General features: G+C 36.7%; 1 protein-coding gene across 1 annotated transcript; it reads left to right on the top strand.

The window, feature by feature from the left end:
- The first annotated feature begins 7,135 nt into the window (after window positions 1-7,135).
- LOC128127719 (uncharacterized) lies at window positions 7,136-7,759 on the top strand. The gene has a single exon (XM_052766394.1). It carries the CDS (start codon window positions 7,136-7,138, stop codon window positions 7,757-7,759), a length of 624 nt encoding a protein of 207 aa, XP_052622354.1.
- Window positions 7,760-12,004: the final 4,245 nt, after the last annotated feature.

A 12,004-nucleotide genomic window follows, 5' to 3' on the forward strand; every position in this document is an offset into this window, starting at 1 on the left:
AAAACTTTGAATCAATTTTTTTTAAAACCTTTTCATATCCATAACTTATGGAGGTTTCAAAACACTTAAGATCACAACTTTAAAAAAAAAAAACTTTTGAGCTCCAAAATTTTATGACAAAATTTGTAACTCCTTAAAACATTTAGATCAAACTTTTAAAACTAATAAAATAATCATATCATTTTATATTTTACTAAATTTGACCTAATTCAACTCATATAGCAAATGATTTAAATTTTACAAATAATTAGTTTTTCACAAAACAAGTAATTATCTTAAAATTTGACAAACTTCATGTTTTTTTTTGTTTTTTTTTTCAACTTTGAAAATCAAACATTTGCGTGAATATAAAAGAAAACAACCCATGGCTCTGATACCACTGTTGGGTTTTTGAGCATTCTAACACTCCTATGGTGTACATGCAATCCTATAAACCTTGGATCTATGTTTTCTCTATCATACATGCCAATAAAAACTTTCCAAGGCTCTAATCCTAACTAGCATATTATGAAGCACCTATACTACAAAGTTCTAGATAGATGACATACCTTTTGATGTAGCTTGATATCTTCAAACTTTAAGAGCTTATCCCCAATAGTGTGGAAGCCTCAAGTGGAATCACAAATCACCAAAACACATTGGAAGACTTTAGAGAATATGGATACTTGGCTCACACTTATTAAATCGGTTATTGCCCTCTTTAGTGTATCCACACTAGCCACTAGCCTAATTTCATGAACCATAAGACCCTTTATATAGTGTGGAGGATTAGGGTTAAACCCTAATACCCACGACCTTTCATTTCCTCGGATCCATGGGTTAAAGCTCCATGGACTATCCATGAAGACTTAGCCCAACATAAATGAACTTGGCCCACTACACACATATATCTAAGAGTCCATATTTAATTAGTTCCTTTTGATCACTTAATTAGTTATAAATTAATTCTTGATCAATACTAATTAAATAATATGATTATATATTAATATATTAGAACTTATAATATATTAATATAAATCATAAATATACTATTCTCAAAAGACTATCCATATAAATTGTGTCGGTGAAGTGCAACCCAAATGGACCATGCCGGGTCGGGTAAAGTACATATAAAATATAGTTATGGACTTAGACATCAATCCAACACTTTTTACCTTCAAATGCAAGCCAAGAAAATTTAGATACTGGATCTACCGTCTTCTTCTTGTTCCAAGCTTCTAAAACTCCAAGCTTCTTCAACAAATGCATCAAAACACACTTTAGCCTCACACACACACACACTCAAGAATAGGGTTTAGACTGATTAGGGTTTCTTCTGGTCGTCAAAAGGTGGTAAGGGGCTGGAGGAAAGGAATTAGGATCCTTGAAATAGGGTGCTAACCCTAAAAAATAGGGTTGCATATTCCAGCTCCAACTCGTCGAGTTGGGTCCTCCATTTCGTCAAGTAGATCCCTTAAGTCATGCAACCATATCCGTTTCTATACGACGAGTTGGGGCATCCAACTCGTTGAGTAGGCCTTTAAAACTGAATATAAAGCTGTAAAATTTATACATGGGAGTCGGGGTGTTAATGTTGTGGGCCGGAGAATTCCAACCGAGAGGTTGCAGGCTGGGGGTAATCCAACCGAGAGGTTGTGGACCTGATACCTGTTGCTTATATGTTGTGTGTTGGTACTTTGGGGGAGCTCACTAAGCTTTTCCTTACAGTTTCAGTTTATTGTTTCAGGTACTTCGTATGAACATGGCAAGGTAAAGGCGTGACCGTGCACATCCTTCGGTTTCATGTTATTGGATTTTGGGATACTCTGATTGTAGAAATACACTTTTGAAACAATGATTTTGTAAACAGTTATGGTTTTGGGTTATTTTTGAAAAGTTAAAATTTGTTGTGAATTTTGAATGTTACAAGTTGGTATCAGAGCCTTGTTTTGAGAGAATTGGAGGAGCATTCGTGTGAATCCAAACTCAAACTAAGGAACTACTAAAGTGTTAAAACGTTTTCAAAAATTGTTTCAAAAGTGACCAAGGAAGGATGTGATGTGTACGATTAGTCGGAGCCAGAAAGTATACCCGAAATACCACACTGTTATTTGATATGATGTGTGACAACCCGAAAATTTCTATCCAGTAAAGCCAATCAATCCAATCAAATGTCAGACTTGTTTCTGCTATCTTTTAACATTTTTAAGGGTCTGTTTGAGTGTTCTAAGCCTAGTACACTTAAGGATTGTGTGTACGGGTGTGTCAGCTTAAGTTCATGAGGTTGCAAAAGAGTCGGAAACTCCATCACAAGGAGTTTACGGCCACAAACTAGAGTTTACGGCCGTAAACTCTTGGTGGCCATGAACTCCCGTGATAAGTATAGATTTCCTTCATTTATTCTTCATTTCTCACCTCTTTCAACCAAGAACAATCAAACTCTCTCAAGTATCATCAAGGGAATCCATAATTTCTCTTAAAAAACGTAAGTAATTCCTCCATTTTGCTAGTTAATCTTCTTGATCATATGAATCCTATGAATCACATCCTTGAATTCATCACTTTTCCTTCAAGATCTTCAAGTCTTCATCTTTTCACCAAGAACACCCACTTGTTCTTGGGCCGTAAACACCCTAAAGTCATCCAAAGTGTGAGTATCTCTTCTATCATCATGTTATCCATTAGAAACTCTTGTATCCTCATGATACAAACACCATATAAGCATGAATCAAGATCCAAAATGCATCATCTTCAAGTGTTGACGGCTGTAAACACTTCTTGAGGCCGTAAACTCAAGTGTGTGGTCGTAAACACACTTAAAGTGGCCATAAACTCCCTTTCATACAATCACATGTGATTGTAACACTTCATTTCGAGTGTTTCCTAGTCCCTAAGGTTGTTTCCTTGCATGTTAGTTGTTTTAAACACTAATTGCATGCCTATATATGCCAATTTATTTCATTTAGGACTCATTTGTGTCTCAGTAATTCATTCGTGGAACTTCTCATCCTTATACGAACCTTTAATTGAATCACCCACATAAGGTGAGTTCATACCCCTATAATCAATCTTTTAAATGTTTTAAATGCTTTTAGGGGGGGGGGGGGGGAATACAAGTTGAACACATTGATATTGTGTTCATGTATATCTGTGATAACCATCATTTCAAAGGATTTCTTATGCTTTATAAGTGATCAAATCATTTCAAAAACTCTTTTAAAGTTATGTTACTCTGTTGTTTATAGAACTCTATTTTTAAAGTACAATCATAACTCAATAGATAATCGAGTCTTTTCTACAAATCAGAAATAGTTCAAAACAAACATACTAGTAAACTATAATATGTATAGTTTAGGGGTTCAAAACATACAATAACAAGAACAGAAAAGAACATACGATAACAAGAACAGAAAGGAACACAAGATAACAAGAACAAGATAACATTTATGTGAGACTACTTCATGTCTTAGCAATATACTTGTTAGGTCGAATTTTGTAACCAGAGTCTCCTAGAGGGAGAATGGACATTGTGTGTATAGATCTATATGAGACTGACAAGCCCGCATCCCGACTGTCCGCTACAGTTTGGCCAGCAGGCCAAGGGGTGACAAATGTCACATCAGTTTTGACGCCAACAGGTCGTCGTGTTAAACACTTGTCGATCAGTATGGCTATAACCTCATCACATTTTAACCTTAATTAACAAACTGGTTTGAAGGTAGTTAGTGGTCAGTAGTTACTTTGTACAACACTACTATACACTTTCATTTTCCTATTACATTCATATAGTGATCTTCTCACATAAAAAGTAACGCAAACTATTTTCTAGTAAAGATAGTCTTAAACTTGGGAAAACTTACATTATTAAAAAAGACAAACAAAACAGTCTAGTCTTAGTACATTCAGTTAGAAGGGGGGCTATAATGTTAACTATATGATTCCTCGGTAGATACATCAGGGATATATATTAATCGGGTCCGGTAGACAGTAGAATGTGTGTTTTCTGCTTCATTTATTGTTCCTTCTTTTGGGTGTGGGCTTAGAGCAAATTCACCCAGTCTACTATCTATTCAATCTTAGCTATATATATATATATATATATATATATATATATATATATATATATATATATATATATATATATTCCTTATACACCAAGTAATCATAAGGAGCACCAGGTATGGGTCAAGTCATAACATAAAGATTTATTACACCGTTTTCTAGTACAAAAACATAATTTTCAGATAGAACATTTAGTAGGCTAAACTAGAAACTTAACAGTAAAAGGGTTTAATTCGTTTTTTTAAACCAGTATAACTTAAAGGACCTTTAGTGGTTAATTCTATAATACCTTAGTTTATATATCAGGGTCATATATAATTAATATCCGATAGGCAGTTGGATGTGTGCTTTCCGCCTTACTTCGTGTTCCTTGTTTGGTTGTGGGTTTAGGGCAGATTCACCCATTTAACTGTCTGTTTGATATTAGATTATATATAGCTTGTATAAACTAAGTGGTTATAGAAGGAACTATTGTGGTTACTATTTTTACTAAAGGAAATATATGATTTTCTTAAAGAATGCTTTCATCAATTACAAAGAACTATTACAGTTAACTCTGTAAGTACCAAATGAATACACCATGGTTTTATACAGTGAAGATCTAGCAAACTGTGTGACTTCTTCCTCATTCCTTGTTCCTTGTTTGGTTGTGGGCTTAAGGCAGGTTTACACAACCAATTGTCTGTTTACTCTAAATTGTATATAACTTGTATCCATTTAATACTCATAGAAGGAATTGTAGAGTCATTTTTACTTTCAATCATCATACCAAAAAATATAAGATTTTCTGGAGGAACAGGCGAACTTTTCTAAAAGAATTTACAACTTACTTTTGATCACTTAAATACTTATGAACTCACCAACTTAAATGCTGATCTACTTCAAAATAACTTGTATTCTCAGGAAACTAGTAGACAGGTACGCGCACTGGGATTCAGAAGATGGAGTATAGTAGCTTCATGTCTTGTTTTGTTATTTACTTTTGGAGTCTAACTTTTGTGAATCACATACTTTTTAAACACTTCATATTGATGCAATGGTTGTTTATTACTTTGATTACTATGATGCTTGTGTTGTGATACTAAACATGACGTCCTCCGCCCCCAAACGTTTCTGTCGTTCTAGGTTGGGGGTGTGACATGATGTTATGATAGAACAACATGCTAGTGATAGGCTAGGGATCTTTAGGAATTACATGATAGAATTGCCAGATATATGATGCCTGATAGCCTAGGGGTACTTCTTGTATGGAATTGACATCATTATTGCAGTTTCTTAGTGTATGCATCAAAATTGTACATAACTAAGATTTTATAGCATGTGAATTTTTGGTTTGGCCTTATTTCCTGTTCCATGTCTGGTTGTGGGCTTAGGGTAGAATCAAGTATTCGACTATCTATAGGATCAAATGTTATGTATGATTAGCATACACAAGGGATGCTGGGTTGGTGGAATTTTCATGGTATATGTGTGAGTAGTTGGTCAAATGAGAAATGTTTAGCCACCCTCATGAGAGTGAGGATAGGATGTATGTGTCTTTTGGTTGTTGTATTGTGTTGGGCAGTTGTGATGATCCATTGGGACAAATATGGGTATGTGTGGAAGGTAGTATGAGCCCGTACTACTGAAAGCACAAGACCCGTACGTGTCGCAAGGAAGTCACAAACACCGAGAGTTCGTTTGTCTGAGATAGTTGTGATATTATCAATTATGAAATTTCTTGTATATTCTGGTTTATTTTCAGTATGGTGTTCACGAGGGGATTAGGTTATGGATCAGGAGCAAGCAGCCAGGATAGGCCAGGGATGACTGATGACCAGATTCGGGAGCTCATCGCTACTAAGGTGGATGTTGTTGTCTGGAGATCTATGTTTGAGATGTTTGGGCCTATCATGACCGCTATGATTGATCTCTTTGATGATCGATACGCTGCTCTTTCTAAGGTTTTTTCTGCTTCCGCTACCACAATTATCTCTGCTGCGAGGATTAGTGGGGGGAGGGGGACTTCGACAATACGAATCCCCTAGAGTTGGATGGAGTTCAGGACCCGATTGTGGCGATGAGGTCGTTATTTGACGTGGAGGGTTGTTTCTTCACATACTCTTGCCTTGTTGACCAGAAGGTCAAGTTAGCCCTGAACCTTCTCCAATCAGGCGCAAAGGATTGTTGGAGGTTGGTGACTAGTGCCTACACTTATTAGCAGAGATCTATTGTTACTTGGGAGTAGTTTTCTGAGATGTTCCACATGAACTATGTCCCTTTGGGGGAGAGGGATAGGCTGGCTCAGGAGTATCTGGATCCGAGGAAGGGGAAGGAGACGGTGACTGGGCTCACCAAGACGTTTATTGAGTGGGATCTTTTATGCCCTGAGTTTTCTACTTCTGAGTAGGCTCAAATGACTAGGTACTTGAGTATGATCAAGATGGATATCTACCAGTTTATGTCCACCCAACTCTATGGTACACTCATTGAGTTGTAAGAGGCCAAGAGGACGAGGGAGATTAAGATAGAGCTCCAAGTGAGGGATCTGGGGCAGACCCCTATATAGTCACAGCCTGAGGCAAATCAATTCAAGCCTAGTGATTCGAGGTCTGGAGGACATAGGGGCCGCACTTGTGGAAAGTACGGCAAGGTTCATGATGGTGTTTGTCGATCTTCATCTGGTTGCCACAAATGTGGCAAGGAAGGGCAGTAGGCTAAGGATTGTCGTCGGCAGGCCCCGGTACCAAGTGCCAGGATCTACTATCATTATGATTAGGTGGGCCATATGAAGGCCTAGTGCCCTTTTTTTGTAGCTAGGCCGACGCAGGCTCCAAGGACAGCCACTCTGAGGATTACCAATGGACGACAGGGTAGGGAGGAGCCCCCGAGGGCTCGAGGTCGTGCTTTCCAGCTCACTTCAAAGGAGCTTAGGGCGACACCAAATGTCTTTACTATTATGTTTCTATTTATATTCTGTCGAGTATTTTATGTTATGATTATGTTTATGATTCTATTAGGTACCTTCTTAGTGAACTCTTTGCTTGATTTTGTGCTTTTTGAATCTGGTGCGAGTCGGTCTTTTGTATCTTAGACTTTTAGTAGGGGATTTGATATGCCTCTTAGGGAGTTAGAGTGTCCATTGTGGGTTTCTATCGCTAAGGAGCACGGGATTTTTGCATCCAAGATTTATCAAGGTTGTGTTCTAGAGATTTTTGGGGTGCTTTATCCGATTGATTTGATTCCTATCCCCATGGGGGATGTGTGTGTGATAGTGGGGATAGATTGGCTGAGCAGGCTTGGTGCTATGATATACTACGAGGGCCAGCAGGTGGTGGTTCGAACCCATAGTGAGGGAGAATTGGTTATGCATGGAGAGGGTACCAGGATTGGGTCAGCCTTTTGTTCTGCTGCCAGGGTTCAACAGTATATTCAACATGTTTGTATGGGTTATCTTGCCTATGTGGTTAATACTCGGGTTGGGAAGCAGGATTCTGTTTCAGATGTGTTAGTTTTTAGAGATTTTGTTGATGTGTTTCCATACGAGTTACTCGGTTTTCCTCCCAAGAGGTGGGTTGAGTTTTGGATTGAATTAGTTCCAGGTGCGGCTCCGATTGCCAAAGCACCATACCGATTGGCACTGCCTGAGATACATGAGTTGTCCTCTCATCTTCAGGAGTTTTTGGGAAAGCAGTTCATCAGATCGAGTGTGGATCACCGATTTTGTTCGTCAAGATAACAGATGGATCGCACCGGATGTGCATTGATTATCGGAAGTTGAACAAGTTGATGATGAAGAACCGTTATCCCCTTCTGCGAATTTATGACCTCTTTGATCAGTTGTAGGATGCATCTTGGTTTCCCAAGATCGATTTGAGGTCAGGGTATCATCAAGTGAGGGTTAGAGAGGAGGACATGGAGAAGAACGTGTTTTAGACTCATTATGGTCATTACGAGTTCGTAGTGATGCTGTTTGGGCTTACCAATGCCCCTGTGTAATTTATGGACTTGATGAATCGGGTGTGCAGTCCGATGCTCGATCAATTAGTTATTGTTTTCATTGATGATTGATGTGAATATTTAATGCACTAGTTTTTTATTTATAATTCCTAATTTATCGCATATAAACCACACCTTACAGGCAGTGAACCCGATCGAGTATAGTATAACTTTGATAAACAAGGGTGTCCAACACAAGGGCAATGGTAGTGAATTATTTTAAAATATTTGATTATAGGTTACAAAACACACGAAAGGAATAAAGAAATGTTTTATTAAATCACAAACGAATAACTAAATAGCAAATCTCGATAAATTGACAGGAAGACAAATCTCTTTAGGTACTTTGGTTTAGACAAATTACACCTTAAAATCATAGATACTTGCACACTTAGATTTATTTATTCATGTTCACCGATTTCTAAAATGATTAGGCTCATGTTCACTATTACGAATCCTTTAGCAAACAAGTCAATTCAAGCAGTGATCAATTGATTAAACTAATATGTTTCCTAGTGTTCAGATCGTATCAAGCAAGACTTGTAGTAATAGTTAATGAAATTTGTCAATTCAATCAACTTATATGTGATTGGTCGTCACATATACTTACACATTAATTTACTTATTTTCTATTTAACCCTAGTTTCATGTTCACTATTCCTAGGCATATAATCTTGATGGTCATCAAAATCATAAGAGGCAAGCAATCAAGCAGATGTTCATACAACTCGATATACTTAATAATTAACAAAAAATAATTGTCATTAACACATGAGGATCTTTTAACAATCTTAACAAGATAAGTTAAACATGAATAAAACAATCAAATATAGCAATTAATCTAATAATCAAGGTTTCATCTAATCATAAACACAAAGCAAATGGTTTTAATACCAAAATTAGAAAGTAAACACATAATGGAATCACAATGGAATGCTAAACATGGTCACGATAACAAACCACATGATTACCGACATGAATCCGCTATCCAATCCCTTGAATCTTTGCTCCATATAAGTTTAACAGCCCTGTGGCCGCCTTTTAGACCCTCAAAACGGCAACTATGAAGTTTTCTTGTCGCACAAATCAAAGTGGAATATCATTGATGATGAAAATGGTGGGATGATATGGGGTATTTATAGTTGAAGGGAGATGGAATTAATATGGAATATTAGAGTTGGATTAGAATAAGGAAACTAATGGTGGCTTAGGGATTAAGCAAATAAAAATAAGGTAAGTGATGTTTGGGGAATAAGTACCTTGGAGGGAATTTCCGTCCAGCTTTTATGCTTCATCTTCAAGGCCGATTTTGGATAAGATAAATGCGGAATGAGCAAAAAGGCCCTGTCACATAAGTCGTAGGAAATTTCGTCTAGCTTTCAGAACATTTTGAATCTCTCCAAATGGACTTATGAATCATTAGATATACCCGAAGTACTGAAGATGGGTCAATCTGCCAACAATATCCTTTTTGTATCTTTTCAACTCCATTCTCTTCCTTTTGCATTCCAGCTCCCATTTTTACTGTAATTGAATATTTCAAAGCATATTAAGTATCTTTTAATTCTAAATAACATAAAAACATAGTATAAAATAATAAGAAAACATCATAAATATATGCATAAAATAGATGTTATCAAACTACCCCACACTAGCCTTTTGCTTACCCTCAAGCAAATATGATTTTATTATCTCATCAATACTGCATAGAATAATCCTTTTCAAACCCAACCACTATCCCAAGACTGCAATGCATGTATTTGTGATGTTTATAAATCCTAAGAAACTTCCCACTCCTAAATACTCACAATCCTTATGAACCTTCACCCTTAGTTTATATGACAGTCATTTTTGCAATCCTCCGAATCAATCCTCAAAAATCTCTCTTGACCTCGAGGTATTTTTGGCTAAACAACCAAGCATACATAAATTCTAGAAACTACAACTTTGATACCATAATGGAGCTCTTTGAATTCGTCACTTCTTTGAATATTTTATATTTGCTTTCTTTGAATTCACCACCTTTTTGTTTGATTTTTGGTATCTTCAACTTTTTTGTTTTCTTTAGAATTTTGATCTTTAGATTTCATACTTAACTGCTCTAAAATTCTTTCATGTTTTTGGTAATTTTTTTATATCTCACTTTTTTCGCTCATATCCTACATGCTTAAGCAAGGAGCTTAACTTCAACCCTTATTGGTTAAGGTATTAGTCTAAGTGCAATGACTACATAAGCTCTCCTGGATAGATTTTAGGTTTAGGCTGCAAAACGTATTATGCCATATAAACCACCAGATTACCTTTCATATCTCATGAATTTTCACTAGGAAATGGGAAGCCACAAATACACTATATCATGTGTAGGCTCAGGTAAACATTTGGGTTCTCATTGGATCATCCCATACAATATTAGCAAAATTTTTAATTATTACTAGATTTTCCTAAGTTAAACTATTATTTCATGTTTATAAAATTTTAAATTTTCCTAATCTAGCAATTTTTAATTTTCCAATTAAAATTCCTTTTTCGACCCCCTACCCCACACTTATTTCATATAATGCCCTCATTGTATGCTAAAACTAATTAAGCTAATACAAGCAGTAAAAAGGGAGAAAAATGAACAAACTTCCCTGGGGTAGTAGTGGCGAGATCGAATGGGGCTGCCAAAAGTTGCTCTGAAAATTGCTGGAAGACTGGAAACTAGATTATTGCTTCTAAATGTGACGGAAAATAAAATCAAGAACGTCGACTTCTAAAATGTGGTGTAAAAGATTGCAAATTAATGCGATGTATAGTGACCACGGCGTGGGAAGTGTCAAACACAATCTAAACAAGAAATGAAGGTCTCTTTAATAGGATTCCAAAAATATAAAAACCATTGAAAACGGATGCCGGATGTCAGAGATATGCATTTTATACGGGCTTTAATAGGCTAAGCCTGTATAAAGAAAATGAATTCAAAACTAGCCGACGAGTTCTAAAGGAAAGTTGTAGATCTCGTCGAGAGCTTTCGGTGGATATAAATAATGGCAAAAATGGATTTTGTATAAAGGAGATACACAAATTCTAATTTCTGAAAATCGACACACACAACACGACACGTGTAGCTTGTGCGCGAAGTCAGCCACACGACTCCAGCCGACAAGTGACATGTGTCAGCTAACCGATGGATCGACATGTTTGAAGTGCCTGACGTGCACCCTTTATGGTCGGCATGCATATGCGTTTTTGGCCCTATAAATAGCCAACCGTCCCGCATTCATTCCACACACTCTTACAACCACTCTCTCTCGATTATCCCTCACGTAAACCCATTTTTTCTTCGTTCTATCCTGCGGCGAAGCCTTGTGACACTCTTTTGTGTTTAGCTTGCTGTAGTCTTCAAGTAGGAAGGCCCTAAGTTAGTATTCTGCCCGTTTAGATCCCGAATCTCGTCTATAATACTCTATAAGTGAGCTACACTTACTCCTCTCTCTAGTAATTTATATTTGTAGTCATAGTCGTTGTTATCAACCTATAATTAAGATTTACCAGTGATTCCAAGTCATATACTGAATTATCTACTTATGGGAGAGGTGTCTAGAATGGTCACATTGGCTTGGTTGTTGGATTTCTGAAAAACCTATATTCCGAAATGATCCTGCCTCCTAACTATCTGACCTGGTTGATCTTTGCTTGTTATATCTTGATGTAGAAATTGGGATTAGAGAGGATCTAAAATATACTTAAATCACCGGGATCATTAGACTAAAACTCTGTACTGATCATACTCATGTTACGTCAAGGGAATATCTAGTGTGTTTAAACGAAGTATTATCTTAACTTTGAGTCACCTACCTCTGTCAAGTGAGTGCATAGTTACTTTTAGCTTACACATAGATATCAAGTATTTAATTTGCCTAAATGCTATATGTGCTTATTATCAGAGTTCCTGATATCTGTGTTATATGAGATAATGATTTTTCCTAAAATATCATATATATGT

Source organism: Lactuca sativa, chromosome 8, assembly GCF_002870075.4.
Source record: "Lactuca sativa cultivar Salinas chromosome 8, Lsat_Salinas_v11, whole genome shotgun sequence".
In the NCBI taxonomy this organism is placed as follows: Eukaryota; Viridiplantae; Streptophyta; class Magnoliopsida; order Asterales; family Asteraceae; genus Lactuca; species Lactuca sativa.

Bases quoted from the DNA above. Each gene is read 5' to 3' on its own strand.
- LOC128127719 (XM_052766394.1), top strand. From the start codon at position 7,136: ATGCCTCTTAGGGAGTTAGAGTGTCCATTGTGGGTTTCTATCGCTAAG.